Below are 15,690 nucleotides of genomic sequence, written 5' to 3'. Positions count from 1 at the left end.
GATGTCTGACTCTGAAGGCAGCTGATAACTGGCATACGGCCCTGGCTCCATGTCTGCCTCCGACACAGAGCACTCATAAGTGCCTTCCTCAGACTCCAGGACTGGCCCATGTTCCTCCCCAACCTCCTCACTGCCCGAATTTGCTGCCAGGTCTGCTTGCCACTGGTGGCCCACAACAACCTGCTGATCTCCCTAAGAAAAGAGGAATTGCCTCCAAAAGATGCTGAATGCAATTAGAGGAATGACTGCTCCTCTCTTTCAGCTTAGGGGAAAAAACACTAATTATGAAGTGCACACGCTGCCAAAACTTAAAAAAATTGTATTATTTATACCTGGAAGATACTTTTTTTACTGGTTGTGATCCTGCACCCCTTGATGGATTGGTACCTCCTTGCTGGCCTGCAAATTCTTTTTCTTTCTCAGCTGCTTCCTTCTCACGTTCTTCTGAATAATAAAGGATTACCAAAAAGAAACAGTCAAGGAGTCAAATATTATTGTATTACATGAACAAAGATGATGAAGTCCTGGTTTTTTTGGTAATACTGCCACCTACTGAAAAAAAACTCAGTGAAATCTCTGCAAATTCGTTCCAAATATATAAATTAAACAGATCAGCCCAGAGTTTTTAGAACTGAACTATCAGAAGATCAATTTTAAAAAAACACCGAAACATCTCAAATTATTTTTCTCCAGCCTTTCAAAAATTCACAAATTTTAAATGTCTGGGTTGGGTAGTATTTTGGATTACTATTTTGGATAGTAAAACAATCTAAGACGCGCCCACCAAGCTGAGTAAACCTTAGTCATGCACTGCTGTTTCTTCATTGCTGCAATTTTTATTTTATTTTCAGTACTTCCTTTGAGCCAGCGGAGTAGAATGGGACTAGAATCAAATAATGAATGCAATTATTTATATTTTTAGTTTTTAAAAACTTAACTAGTGTGTCTTATATTACAGAATGAAAAAGAAACTTAAAGCTCCATCTAACATACTAGCAAGCTTTTTATAGACACTGTGGTTTTCATACAGTATGGATGCATATTTATTTTGATAACTCTTAACTTATTTTTAACAATGTGGCGGTCCAGGGATGTTTCTGGTTCTCGGACTTCAGAGTAAATACAGGCAGGAAAATATACATTTAATACTCAAAACAAAATAAAGTAAAATTATTTTGTGTACAGCATATCTCACCAAGAATTTTTCTACTTCGCTCTACAGCAGTTCTTCGGGTTTGTTCAAACATTGAAGTGAAGTCCAATGTTCGAGCTTTCTTTCCTAGATAGAAGAGAAAAAAAAATCCAATTTCCCAGAAAGTGATATTATATTAAAAGAAAACATCTCTAGGCAATCGCAAAATATAAACTAATCTATGAAACACACTGAGAACTGGTTTCCTTGCCAGGATGGATCCCACAACCTTCCAGCAGGCCATGCTGATTGAGAATTGCAAACATAATAATTCAGCACACTTGGAGAATTAAGGAATGTTCTGGTAAATAATATATTTTTTATAATGCAATCCTATATTGTCGTGATGGCAAATCTATGGCACGTATGCGACACGTGATATGCGGAGCCCTCTCTGTGGGCATGCAAGCCATCTCCCCAGCTCATCTCCACCGCGCATGGGCATATGGCTCCCGGCCACCAGCTGATTTTTGGGTCTCTGCCGAGCATGTGCTGGGGGGGCACATGAGGGAGATGCACATGCATGCATAGAGGGTCACGTGTGCATGTGCAGGGGGGCAGAGGGGGCATCACACATGCATTGCATTATGTATGTGAGCATACGCGTGGGCACTGTCGCACTTGCCCGCTTTTAGCATGTGATGACAAAAAGGCTAGCCATCACTGCTATATTGCATACTGTGAAAAAGTCACACAAAGTTAAGGGACTTATTATGGGTAAAATATATTTAAGATTGGAACTTTTATTAGAACAGTCCCGCTCTCACAAACCAAAGGAGACTCTGAGAATCTGTTTCCTGCAATCAGACACTTCAAAGAGACTCAAGTATGGACTTTAAAATAATGCTTCCCAATAAGTATATTCTTGCATTTGTTAATTATATATGCAAAACAGAAACATACTGATAGATTAAAAACTTTTACTATATTATTTCCTAAGCCTGATCTCTGAAAGCCTAAAATATTAAAGATAGTAAATTAGGATGATCAGTTTTATTTCCGGAAACAAACCATCTGATGAAAACTCTCACTCAACAAGCTGAACAGCTGAAGAAGCTTCTTGGATGAGAAGCGAAACGTCTTCAAAGAAAAACAAGGAAGTCCAGTTGCTTCTTGAAAAAGCACCTTTGGGATATACTAGCTTTTGCAAGAGATCATGTTTTTTTTAAAAAATCATTTTTTAACTTTGTGCAACACACAATCAGGGGTGGGTTTCGGCAGGCACTAATGCCAGTTCGCTCGTGCGCTCACTTAATGCGTGCTGTGGGCGCATGCACAGTACAATTAAAATTGGAATCTGAGCAATAAAAAACCCTCCAAAATTCAGAAATTCAATAATTTCTTTATTGCAGAGATACAGCTGCCAAACTGAGAAGTCTGAAGTCTCGGGTTGTTACTGAACTGCAATTCACAATATTTGTCAGCCATAGATTGCCAAAACTTGGGACTCAACATCATCTGGAATCTCTCCTCTCCATCTCATGCATCCCTGGGCTCCAGAAGCCCTTGAGCATCACCAGGTCTTGCTGTTTCGGGGTGGGGAATCTATGGGGGCACATTAAAAAAAAACACCTTGCCCCTGAAACTTTCAAGCAAGGTAAGCAAGGGCGCCCAGGATTTGCAGGATACCCCCCTCCCCAGAGCTCTCCCCCTCCAGATGGGAGCCCCGATTCACGTAAAGATCTGCCCGAAGTTTTGCGTCCCATCCCCACCCGTCTCCTTCTCGTCGCCCGCGGTTCTCCTCCAAAACTTACCGAAGCCCGAGAAACCCATCGTAGCCGCCAGCTCCGGATCCGGTCCTGCCACCTGCTCGGCCTCTGAAAAGAGACAGAAACATTCAGCGCTCTTTCCTGCCAGCCTTTGCGGAGGAGGGAAGAGAAGCCGCCCGCCACTTACCGTTCTCCATCTCGGGCTGCTGCATCCCAAAACGCAGGCTAAAACTCTGCCGGAGCCACCACAGAAAACTACAGGGAGGAAGCGGCGCTTTGGTAGAAGAAGGGGGCGTCTCCTTTCTTGGGAGAGTATAGAGGCCTCTAGTGGCCGGCGGGGGAAATGAGAGAGCGAATTCAATTCAGTTTATTAAAGTCATAGAACAGAGTGGAGTGGAGTGGAGTGGAGTGGAGTGGAGTGGAGTGTAGAGTAGAGTAGAGTAGAGTAGAATAGAATAGAATAGAATAGAATAGAATAGAATAGAATAGAATAGAATAGAATAGAATAGAATAGAATAGAATAGAATAGAATAGAATAGAATAGAATAGAATAGAATAGAATAGAATAGAATTTTTTATTGGCCAAGTGTGATTGAACCAACAAGGAATTTGCCTTTGGTGCATATGCTCTCAGTGTACATAAAAGATACATTCATCCTGAATCATAAGGTACACCAATTAATGAGTCATAGGGTACAACTAAGCAATCAAATCATACCAGGAAACAATCAATATAAATTGTAAGGATACAAGCAACACAATTACAGTCATACAGTCATAAGAGGGAGGAATGATGAGAAGATTAATAGTTATAGTAATGCAGACTTATTAAATAGTTTCACAGTGTTGAGGGAATTATTTGTTTAGCAGAGTGATGGCGTTTGGGGGGAAAACTATCCTTGTGTCTAGTTGTTCGGGTGTGCAGTGCCCTATATAGCGTCGTTTTGAGGGTAGAAGTTAAAACAATTTATGTCCAGGATGTGAGCAGTCTGTATATATTTTCACAGCCCTCTTTTTGACTCATGCAGTGTACAGGTCCTCAATGGGCAGGAGGTTGGTAGCAATAGTTTTTTCTGCAGTTCTGATTCTCCTCTGAAGTCTGTGTCTGTCTTGTTGGGTTGCAGAACCAAACCAGACAGTTATAGAGGTGCAGATGACAGACCCAATAATTCCTATGTAGAGCAGCATCAGCAGCTCCTTGGGCAGTTTGAGCTTTCTGGGTTCTATATTTGGAGATATAGTAATCTGCATTGAGTGGCGTGAAGAGGAACAGTATATTTCCACGGGGGATCAAGATTTGGGAATGACACTCTTTTGCTCCCCCCCCTCCCCTTGCTGCTGTCACTTTCCCGGGCGCCTCGCGCTGCTCCCGGCAAGAAACCACCGCGCCCTTCAGCAGCCCCGCCCTCCAGTCAGAGTCAGAGAGCACTCCTCGCCTCTCTTCGACCCGACAGGCCGGAAGTGTGCGTTTGTGATTCCGATCTAGGCTTTGCTCCTCGCTGACCCGCGTCAGGCGGGCGGGCGGGCGGACGGGAGAGCGCGCGGGGGTTGCCGGGATTGCCCGCGAGGCGCGCGGTTCCTTAGTGGTCCGCGTTGGCCCTCTGGAGAGGCCGGGATTTTCTCCGCCGCGGCCATGCCGGTCGCTCTCAACCCCGCGGCCGCCCCGGCCCTGCAGGAAGCCCTGGAAAACGCGGGGCGTATTATCGAACGGCAGATCCAGGAAGACCGTTGCTACCCGGACCTTTCGGAGTTGCTGAACGTGCCCGCGCCCGGTGAGGAAGGTCTTGTTGTCTCCTGGTCGACTACAGCGCCCATAATTCTCGGCCGGGGTGAATGCCTGCTGCCTGGGAATCCCGTAATCCCGGCTTGTGCAAGGCACCCACTTTTTCCTGTTGTCCGCCTTTTTTTAGCGGCACCCCGTTTCAGTCTCTCGCACCTCTGACTTGCGGTGATTAGATCGCTTCATTGGAAGGCTCAGAAACCCCTCCAGGTTCTCCCGGCAGTAATGCCTAATGGTTAAGTGTCCACTCCTCCCAACAGCAGTCTCTTCTGGGGGTGCCTCTCCGAGACTGATAATGTAGCCTTGCCAATGGCAAAAGTACAGGTAGCCTTCACATTTGAGCCCAAAATGTATGTTGCTAAGTGAAAAGTTTGTTAAAGTGAATTTTGCCCCGTTTTACGACTGTTTATGGCCACATTTGTTAAGTGAATCACTGCGGTTGTTAAGTGAATCTGGCTTCTCCATTGACTTTGATGGTCAGGAGGTTACAAAAGAGGATCACGTGATCTGGGGACATTGCAACCCTCATAAATATCAACCAGTTGTCAGGCATCCAAAAGTAAATCACATGACCGTGGGAATGCTGCAACAATCATAAGTGTGAAAAATGGCCTTAAGACACTTTTTTCATTGCCGTTGTAAGTGAATGGTTACCAAATGAATTGTAAGTCAAGGACCACCTGTATTCCTATTATTTTATAATGGGATACGGGGAGAACAATCTGTCCTTCTTCTGTCTGTGACAAAATAGAATGATATATGAAACTTAAGAATGGAAAATAGGCTATATTAAAAATAAAACCAGTTAACAACTGTAGTTATAAAGCTAAGTAGTCAGGTCTAATTTTTGGGGTAACCATAGTTAGGCTGCAAGCTAAAAGCGACTGCAAATATATTGTTTCCAAAGCAATTGCAGTATAAAATTTACACAGTGTGGAAAGATTTTAAAAACATTATTTCACTTCTGAAAACCTAAAGGATTCGGTTGAATGAAGAGGTTTTAATTTGGCTTTGAAAAAGGAGTAAGATGCGTGTCAGGTAAGCCTCTCTGTTATCTTGCAGCCAACCTGCCATGCTTATGATAAAAATATGTTCCAGATTTAAATTTGCCATTTTTAATAAGGTAGCCAAGCAGTTTCTAAGCAGATGGCAGCTAACTGGCTGATTTCAAGATCATAGGGGGCAATTCAAATCAGAGTGGTTGGTATGTCATCTTTTTAAATCTTAATCCAAGGAAGCTGTTCTGGGGTAAAATAAGTGTCTAATAGAATGAGAGAAAATAAATTTAGTCTGTTGAAAAGCAGATCAAAGATTCCGTTCAGGTATGTGTGAATTCCTCTAGCAAAAATGTAACTGAGCATGCAGCCATAAAAACAAATCAAAATATTCCCAAAAATAAGAACAAAATTCACAGTCAAAACAAGGAAAGATATATTGCTTCCCAAATACCTGAAGGAAGATCCAAGTTTTCAAAAGTATCAATGACTGTGGCATGCTTTTAGGACATATATTTGGGCTAATGTTTCAGAACGATCTAATCGTTTTTAAAAAATGTATTTCTTTGTGAATTGTGTGTCGTCTCCCCATCCCACCCCACCTAATTTCTCTCCGACTTTTCAGAAATAACTTCTTAGAAGTCAATAGACAAACACACAGAAAAATACTGGGAAAATCATTTACGCATCTCACCAGAGGTACATATTGGTATCGCAGTACTTTTGTTGTGTCTTACTGTTTCTTTTTTTATTTCCTTCAATTACAGGTAGTCCCTCCGTTTCTGGCATGTCAGATATGGATTATCCATTACAGGGGCCTGGCTTTCTTTCAATTCCCTGCCTTCCAGAAATAAGCTCAATTCGAAGAGTTCCTTTACCCCATGAACTCGTTGAGCAATTTGGACGTATCCTCGTTTTGATATTAGTGAAATGTTTTGCGATTTTCATTATGTGAGGTGGGTGGGTTGGAGGGTGACTTGGAGAAATGCTGGCTCTTCTTCACTCTAGTATTATTTTCACCAGTATCTGCATATAATGTTAGTTGCCTTTATTTATTTCTGTCTTCTGTTTTTTTCAATTTTTCAGAATTAAACATACATAAAGCCACTGCCAATACTTTTTACCCTATGTAAAGAAATCTTATAGTGTTTACAATATTAGTTTACATAAACATAAGAACATTATTTATTGTAAATGTTTATTTTATGAAAAACGTTTTATTTGAAAATGACACAAATTTTATCTCAAAAGATTGAAAAATATATCAGAAAAGTGTGTTTTTATTAATTTTGAAGAACTGAAATATGGGTAATTTTTTAAAAATTATAGTTAAAAATAAGACATTTTGTCCTGCGGATAATTTTTCTTTCACTGGAATAGACTTTAAAAAGTACTTTTATTTAAATTTGTGCCACATAATGTTAAAACTCTTAGCAGTTGAACATATGTGTAGCATAAAAATTGTATTCTCAGGTTTGAGTGTCCAGCACAATACTACAATCTGGATTTATATAGTTGCCCTGATCTCTTCTTATATCAGGCTAAATCTTCTAAGTTCCATATATTTATTCCTTAAATCTTGGTACTTCAGATATGCAGTGTAATTGTATGATGGGAGTGTTTCCTGAGATCAGTAGGGCATGGCTGACCATCGATAGTGACATCTTTATGTGGAATTATGAAGATGGGTATGTAGATGAAGAATTTGTATCTTGCAATGAATGTATATTTGTGTACATGTTTACATATATACACACACACAAGATATTCAACTCAAAATTGACTGGTGTGTGTATTTACGATCTGCATAAAAATCAAAATGATACACTTATCAGTTCCAGTTCAAGTTCCTTGAGAAATATGTCCTAAATCTCTTATATTTTAATACAGCTTTTTTGTGTTGCTTTTTATAGGGGAGACCTTGCTTATTTTGATGGTCTCAGTGAAACCATTCTTGCAGTTGGATTGGTGAAACCAAAAGCAGGTAAAGGATTATATAACCAAGCCCATCTAGGGACAGGGCAGAGAATGGGGTGTTCTTATTTTTTGAGAGAAGAAGCCTCTATTTGGTATTGTAAAAATGAATAAAAATACAATTTTTGTAGAAATTGTCCTTCATGGGCATCCTCATATAGCACTTAGGATAGCATAGCAAACTTCTGTCTTCTCCTGAACATGGAAGCACAGCTGGCAGAGTATCTTCCATGCTATAAGCATGCTTTTTACATATTTGAAAGTAGCAAGAACAATATAAAGAAACCATGGTTTGTTGTTTTTGTGAGTGTGAAGGGGAAGGGAGTGTTCTCTAGTTTCTGCTCAGTGTAAGCCGTACAGCACATTTAAAAGTCGCAAACCAGGCTGAACTAATAGGGATAATTCTGCAGCTCTGTTCATGCGCAAAAGAAGCCAGCAGCTTCAAGCAGGTATTTCCAAAGAAGCCTTAAGCTTTGTTCACCATGTCATGTGAACTTTTGATAGTACTGTATACACTAATAGAGCGGCACAAATCCTTTCAAACAGACACTTTTCAATGCATCTCTTCTAATCATTAAAGCAAACCCATCCCTTCAGGGTTGTGTGTGTCTGCTTTGTAAGCTTATCCCAGTTGCCTTCTTTACATGTGTTTCAAAGCAAAGGGGTTAAAAGCATATGTGCATATGGAAGTAGTTGATAGCAGCTTTCCAAGCAGTCATACAAACTTGACTGGTGAAAAAAAAAAGGCTTTTTAAACACTCCCATGCATTGCAGCGTGCCTCTTTTAAAGGAGTTGCATGGTCCTATAAATCACCCTGATTGAAGTTTGATTACAGGGATCTCCCCCAGGATAGAAAAATAATAGTTACAAGACTTGAAGTTCTATTTCAGACTACCAGGTGTTATGAAAGTTCTGTTCCTCAAACCAGTGTGCAGTATGTGGGTCCTCTCTTTAATTTTGTTTAGAGACCACTATTTATTTAAAGATTTGAATAATATTTTTGTTAGTGAAAAACTGGTATAGATACGTTTTCTTATATATATATTTATTTATTTATTCACAGGCATCTTTCAGCCACATATACGGCACTTGCTGGTTTTAGCTACTCCTGTGGATATAGTAATTTTAGGACTCAGCTATACTACCTTGCAAGCAGGTAGGTTGAAGGTATATCCTTTCTGTACACCACCCAGAGAAGGGCAGCCATTTAAATTTTGTCTATCTGTCTGTCTATCCATTCATCTATCCATCCATCCACAATTATAATTTGGAGAAGTATCGGGTTCTGAAAGAGGAACTAGAGAGTATGTGGAAAGTAAAGGCCAAAGTGGTCCCAGTGGTAAGTAGGAAGCATTCAGAACTGTGAATTCTAATCTGGTTGAGTGGCTCCAACAGATCCCAGGAATGCCATAGGAGCTCTGTGTTAGGAACAACTAAGATACTATGCAGAATGCTGAAATTCCCATGCCTTGAGGAAGATACATACTATCCATAGGGCTGTTTTGGCTTCTTTTGAATTAAATGTTGCTGCCTTGAGCATTGGATCTGATACATGAAAATGTGTGGGTTAACACAGACGCTGATCTTAAAATTGTTCCTGTAGGCTGAATGGTTGGACTAGAAGACCTCTGAAGTCCCTTGCAGCCCTATGGTTTTGTGTTCAAACTTTTCAGTGGGTTACTGAGAGAAAATAAGACTTAATAATTTCTAGTGCATAGATGAGATTCTTGATGGTTTTTAAAATAACTTTACTGCAGTATGAAGGTGTTTAAACAAGCCAAACAATAATAATGTATTTTGTCTCATCAGGCGCTGGAACCCTGAATGATAGTATGTCTGGTGGAATGCAGCTTCTCCCTGACCCCCTTTACTCACTTCCTACTGATAACACCTATCTGCTGACTATAACTTCTGCTGAAAATGGGCGCATTTTTATGTCTGGCAAGGATGGTTGTCTGTACGAAGTTGCTTACCAGGTAAGTCAAGTTTGAAGTTGCATTTCTTCAATTTAAAGCGGAATTACTGCATTTTTAAGGATCTTAGGAGAAAAGGTTGGAGTATTTATTTTTTTATTGTAATGGACAGTGCTAAGAGATTATCATCAGTAAATTTTTCAATTGTATGCTTAATCTTTAGACTTCTGTCAACTGCAAAACATTTAGAAGTGTATTTAATATCAATAGTTGCTCTAATACAGTGGTGGGCAACCTTTTTTTTCAACTGAGCCAAATCTCGCCAAAACCACGATTGAAATTTATTTTGAGAGCCACATTTTTAAAACCGAAAATACATAGGATGGTACACTGTTTTTAGTTTCAATAAACTCTGGCATTTGAAGCACGCAAGTCTTAAAGCTGTCAAGTTACAAGATCCTTGCATCCCTAACCCTTTAGGAAAAAAAACCCAAGGGGTCTTCAAACCTGACAGCTTTAAGACTTGTGGACTTCAACTCCCAGAATTCCTCCTCCAGTCATGTTGGCTCAGAAACTCTGGCATTGAAGCATGCAAGTCTTAAAGCTGTCAAGTTGCAAGACCCTTGCACCCCTAACCCTTTAGAAAAAAAAACCCAGGGTCTTCAAACCTGACAGCTTGAAGACTTGTGGACTTCAACTCCCAGAATTCTGAGAATTGAAGTCCACCAAGAGCATCAATCATATTAGCCCAGGGATCTGCAAAATTGGCTCTTAAGACTGGTGGACTTCAACTCCCAGAATTCTGAGAATTGAAGTCCACCAGTCTTAAAACAGCCAACTTTGCAGACCTCTGTGTTAGCCCAAAGCCTGGCGCTGGACAGGCCTTGCTCCCCCATTGGTGGAGCCCCAAGAAGCGAGGAGGGAGAAAAAGAGACGGAGGCCAAGGAGCTTCCCCCCCGCCCCCTCCCAGCAAAAATCTAACCGGGGAGCCGGGCGGACAGTAGCAAATTAGCCGATCACGCCACGTGGGCAGTAGCAAATTAACCGATCACGCCGCGTGATCGGCTAATTTGCTACTGCCCGCCCGGCTCCCCGGTTAGATTTTTGCTGGGAGGGGGCGGGGGGGAAGCTCCTTAGCCTCCGTTTCTTTTTCTGCCTCCTCGCTTCTCGTCCCCGCCCGACTTCAGGATCCTCCCTAATCATTGTGGGTCGAAAAGAAAAAAGGGAAAGGGGCGCTTGTTTTGAAGTGCCCGAGAGGAGGGAGGGGAGCTGGTGCCCGGCACACAGAAGAGCCGCATTAAAGTGTGTAAAGAGCCGCATGTGGCTCGCGAGCCGCGGCTTGCCGACCACTGCTCTAATAGATTTCACAGAGATTAAACTGCTTTTTCCTGCACAAATATTATCACATATACAGAGGATTAGAGATGTGGAAGTAACAATATGGATTTATAAAATTATAAACAAACTTCAGGCTTGAAAACATATCTTTGATAGGAATGAACTCTTTTCTTTTTCTTGATTGTAGTTTTTTTATCTTAAAATGTAACAAAGTTTTTTTTTTAAAAAAAAAGAATCGACATCTTCCAACTGGGAAAAATGCTACTTAAGCAGAGGTGACAAGCTATTGAAGTTTTGAATAGAAATTTAATGGCCTTCATGGTTTAAATTCACAAGTATTAAACTTCTTATGCAGAGTCCAAAAGAGAAGCACAACAGACAAAGTGTGCAATTCTATTTTGTATACCTTCAAAGGATCTTTGGATCAGCCTTGGTTAAAAGTATTTTGATTTACCTTATTTAAAATTACCATTTGCTTTTTGCAAATAATTGGGATTACTGAATAAATTAATAAAATAATCCAATGATTTGCATGCTTGTTTATAGCTAATGAAATTTTATTTTTGTAGGCAGAAGCAGGCTGGTTCAGTCAGCGCTGTAGGAAGATCAATCACTCAAAGAGCACCCTTTCTTTTCTTGTTCCGTCTTTACTGCAGTTCACGTTTTCAGAAGATGGTAGGTGATGAATAATCTATAGTAACAATAAAACATAAATATACTTGTGTCGACAACACAATAATACATATGGCCCATCTGGTCCAATTAACTGCTTTTATTTTACATCTTAAATTATTACTAATTGATTTTAACATAATAAAACTAAAATCCTTGGATAATGATTCTGAGTTTGGATATTTTTTCAGAACTTGCTATGCAGTTGATTTAGAAAAGCGAAGCGATTCATATTATAATTTTTTCCCCCCAAATAAGCTCTAGGCCTTCAACAAATAATTCTGAATTTTAAAATTAATTTTATAGATCCCGTTGTTCAAATAGCCATTGACAACTCCCGAAACATTTTATATACACGCTCTGAAAAAGGGGTGATACAGGTATGACTTTTAGATATTCTGATTGTTCATGGTTTCTTATGTTACACATTGCCAACACAGTGCGTGTTGTTTTTATGCCTAAATTCCATTGAAACTAATGCAGAATTGAGGGTAGAAATGTATGCACCGTATGCATTTGCTACAGGCACTTCTACTATGCATCCTAATGCTTTTTATATATTTTTATTATGCTCTTCCCATTGACTGTTCATTTGCAAGACTTGCCTGCAGTACAATAATGCCATGTTTGCTGTGTCCTTAATCCTGAATGTCTCCTTTCCTTTGGTCCTGTTATTTTTTTTTTTATAGTGCCCATGCTTGTTCTTTCACACCTGCATGCATTTAATTCAAGAACCTCTCACGTACTTTCCTCCATTGGGCCATGTAGCATGGATTCTGCCTTTCTGTTGAGTGCTATATACAAGCAACACTTTGCAGCATGGAATTAATGATAGATGATTTTATTTTAAATCCACTAAAAACAATATAATTAAATTACAGGTTTATGATTTAGGTCCCGATGGCCAAGGGATGGTGAGAGTTGCTTCTGTTTCTCAGAATGCTATTGTGTCTGCAGCTGGAAGGGTTGCCAGGTAAATTATGTGACTTAAGATGTGCTTATGGACCCAACTGTTTTATTTGAGATGATTTTGCTTGCACAAAATACTTCAGGTGCCCTTTTGAATTTTTCTTAGGACCATCGACCGTTCTGTGTTTAAACCAATTGTCCAGATTGCAGTGATTGAAAATTCTGAGTCTATAGATTGTCAGTTACTGGCAGTCAGTCATGCAGGTAGGAATTCAGTATCCTATCTTATTTGTCTAGCGTGTGATTGTGAATAGTATAGCATTTGGGTTGGCTATTGTAATGGTATGTGGGAAAGACCTTGGGAAAATGGCCAAGCAACCCTGCCTAGGGAACAATTAGATAAGAAACACTGTAGCCTGTAGCTGGATAATGGGCAGGGCAAGGGGCTCAGAGGACCTTGCCTAGTTTCTTGGGCTCTAAAGGAAACCACAGAAGAATTGTACTTTCAGACTTACAAGATTTATGACAGTCTTACTAGGTAGACCAGACAGGAAATATGATCAGATGAGCTAATTGTATTTTACTGTAATGCTACATTAACACACTCTTGCACAAGGGAAAGTTAAGTGGCAAGGCACCTAGAAGAAACAGAGATACAGTGAATTAATTTTGAGAGAGGGGAAAAAAATACCTAGCAAGACATGGAGGCAGGAAGCTCTGTTAAAGAAATGGTGCTTAAGCTAAACTGGGGCCATAAAGTAAAGTTCTGCAGTGACTATTGGGTGTTTCAGCAGAAATCTCAAGAATGGTTCCAGCTGTTTAGAGGTGCTGTGTTCCAACATCTGTTCACCATATGACTTAGGCCATTCTTGATAATGTGAGGTATCTCCCTCAGCCTTTCTCTGTAACAACTTTCAAAAAAATACTTAATACAACTTTGATCTTTCTTTACCTTTGTGTAATTGATTTCTTTCTTCACCCTGCTACAATCCACATAACGACTGTGTACTTTGTATATTTTAAAGAGTGAAAAATAATTACCTAATCTGGATGTAGACGCACATCTCATCTCTGCATTATTAAAGTTATGAAAGCCATTAATTAATGAAATCTCTGCAGCTTACATATTTCTGTCAAACCTATTAGCATTACTAACTTAACAACTGCATCTTTTTTCCTGCAGGTGTACGGATGTATTTTAGTGTATGTCCATTTAAGCATCCTTTTGCTCGGCCTTCAACTTTAACATTGATTCATATCCGCCTACCTCCGGGATTTTCTGCAGCTTCTAATGTGGAAAAGCCGTCAAAGGTTCACCGAGCTTTATATAGCAAAGGTAAATGTTGCAGGTGGCAAATGTTCAATTTTGTAAATCAAGTAGAGCAGGGGTGAATAACATTTGAAGGACTGGAACCTCAGTACAACCTCCTGCCCTTCTTAACAGTGAAGTCATAAGAGTGTGTAAAAGATGCCATGCACAAACCACTCCAAGCATGGAAAACTAATTTCTTGTGGTCCTTGTCCAGGCTAAAATCTTTGCCCCAGATATGTGCCTGAGACAAAGGTTTTGGGGCAGAGCAAGAACAGAAAAATCCTGGAATATTAATGGCATGGCAGCAGAAAAACCAAAAGTCACTGGAAGGCTGGAGAGGAGAGGGCGGTGTAGGCAAGCTGCTTGAATATGATGCTTGTGGGCTTCAATGGGGATGGTAAAGTAGGCCTCCTCTTCTTACAAGAACTGTCCAAACTTTTTTTCGCATGAATCCAGAACAATTCAAATTTTTGTCTTGCTTCTCTACTTGGCAGAAACACCGTTCTTTTGAACTGAAGCCGGGAATGGGGGGGGGGATTGTTTCTCATTACTTGAGCACCTCTAAACAAAAAGCTTTCTGGACACAACTTTGAAAGTGTGGAGCTAACTTTTTAAGTTTCCTTTTAAATGTATGCCTGTTTAGTATTTAAGGAAGCAAATTGTGGAGTGAGAACAGACCATCTTTGGAGCAAAAATATTACAACTGTCCCAAATTGTCATTTAGCAGGAAAGTAGTGCTTCAATTATGGGAATTTATGTTGCTTGAGAGTGAGATCAAGGATGAAAAAAGTAGAGGTTTTCCATTTCAATTTTTGAAATGTTGGGGGAGAAAACCCCCATTAAAATCAGATAAAATATTGGAGTGGGGTACATGCCGCAAGTTACCAATCCCTGTAAAGTAACTCTTTTGTCTTAGAAAGTGAAAAAAAATTAATTTCAGTATTTGAATCTACCACATTTTGAGAAATTAAACAGATGAGGTCACAATGAAAAATCCCAAAATCCTTATATACACATACACGTATATTAAACTGTTCCTTTTCAATGCAAGCAGCATTACGGAAAGTATGGAAAAGAATAATAGGCAGGAGAGAAGGACTATAAAAACAAATCGTACTAAATGTACCATTCACATCCTTGTACTGGTAACTCATTTTTGTATCCAGTCCAAAATTCTTATATGAAGAACATCAAGCCTATTTGTTTACAACTAAGTGTACAAATTCAGCACTCTTCATTTTACAAGATTATAAATATAGTTGTGCACAGAAAAGTAATTGATAATGCTTAAGTGATGAATCTGCATTTAATTGTCATTCTGTAGTAGAATCTGTACAGGCTCATTGAAGGATGCAGCTTTTCTGTCTGCAGAGTAGAGGATCTTTGATAGTTAGAAATCAGAAGTAGGAATTTTTATATTTAAAAAGTTGGAGAAAAGGTTTGGTATGGGATGTCAGATTTAAATAAAAGCAAAACTGGATAATTCATTTAGTAATTAGAGGGATAGTAAATACTACCTTGGCATAGTAGATTTCTCTTTTTCCTATGTAAAACTAAATATTATTTTCCTGCCAGGTATTCTCCTAATGGCTGCTTCAGAAAATGAAGATAATGATATCCTGTGGTGTATTAATCACGATTCTTTCCCTTTCCAAAAACCAATGATGGAAACCCAGGTAATTTTTCATTCTGTGCTTCATTGTTGTTTTAAAAGCAGCATTTGTAACAGAGAACTTAACATTTTCTTTCATCTTGATCTTTCTTAATTTGGTTGTTCATTTAAGTTGTCCTGCTGCTCTAATTCATTGGCACCTTTTTGACATTAACTTTCTTACAGTGTAGTAGCCACATCACAGATTCTGAACAGCTTTGCTCATTGCTAATACTAATGTGTA

At 39.6% G+C, this 15,690-nt stretch overlaps 2 protein-coding genes across 4 annotated transcripts in view; one reads left to right on the top strand and one right to left on the bottom strand.

Annotated features, from left to right (window-relative positions):
• WDR70 (WD repeat domain 70) overlaps positions 1-3,184 on the bottom strand; it is a 142,155-nt gene extending 138,971 nt beyond the window's left edge. Inside the window, exons 1-4 of one of the 2 annotated variants that reach the window (XM_081939980.1) lie at positions 3,089-3,184; positions 2,947-3,009; positions 1,196-1,279; positions 333-444 (exon numbers count right to left, since the gene is read on the bottom strand). In XM_081939980.1, the coding sequence (XP_081796106.1) occupies positions 333-444; positions 1,196-1,279; positions 2,947-3,009; positions 3,089-3,113 (284 nt within the window). In that variant the 5' untranslated portion in view covers positions 3,114-3,184. The remainder of the gene's footprint in view (positions 1-332; positions 445-1,195; positions 1,280-2,946; positions 3,010-3,088) is intronic. The other variant, XM_081939981.1, reaches the window with a different exon arrangement.
• Positions 3,185-4,411: 1,227 nt separating this feature from the next.
• Positions 4,412-15,690, top strand: part of NUP155 (nucleoporin 155) — a 45,494-nt gene continuing 34,215 nt past the window's right edge. Inside the window, exons 1-12 of one of the 2 annotated variants that reach the window (XM_081944700.1) lie at positions 4,412-4,673; positions 6,444-6,581; positions 7,268-7,364; positions 7,590-7,660; positions 8,715-8,807; positions 9,461-9,627; positions 11,472-11,577; positions 11,881-11,954; positions 12,456-12,547; positions 12,650-12,747; positions 13,667-13,819; positions 15,371-15,471. In XM_081944700.1, coding sequence (XP_081800826.1) covers positions 4,535-4,673; positions 6,444-6,581; positions 7,268-7,364; positions 7,590-7,660; positions 8,715-8,807; positions 9,461-9,627; positions 11,472-11,577; positions 11,881-11,954; positions 12,456-12,547; positions 12,650-12,747; positions 13,667-13,819; positions 15,371-15,471 — 1,329 coding nt within the window. In that variant the 5' untranslated portion in view covers positions 4,412-4,534. The remainder of the gene's footprint in view (positions 4,674-6,443; positions 6,582-7,267; positions 7,365-7,589; positions 7,661-8,714; positions 8,808-9,460; positions 9,628-11,471; positions 11,578-11,880; positions 11,955-12,455; positions 12,548-12,649; positions 12,748-13,666; positions 13,820-15,370; positions 15,472-15,690) is intronic. The other variant, XM_081944699.1, reaches the window with a different exon arrangement.

This window comes from Natrix helvetica, assembly GCF_964273705.1.
Source record: "Natrix helvetica genome assembly, chromosome: 2".
Classification (NCBI taxonomy): Eukaryota; Metazoa; Chordata; class Lepidosauria; order Squamata; family Natricidae; genus Natrix; species Natrix helvetica.
The sequence above is the reverse complement of the archived record's forward strand: the minus strand, read 5'-3'. Positions and strand labels throughout refer to the sequence as shown.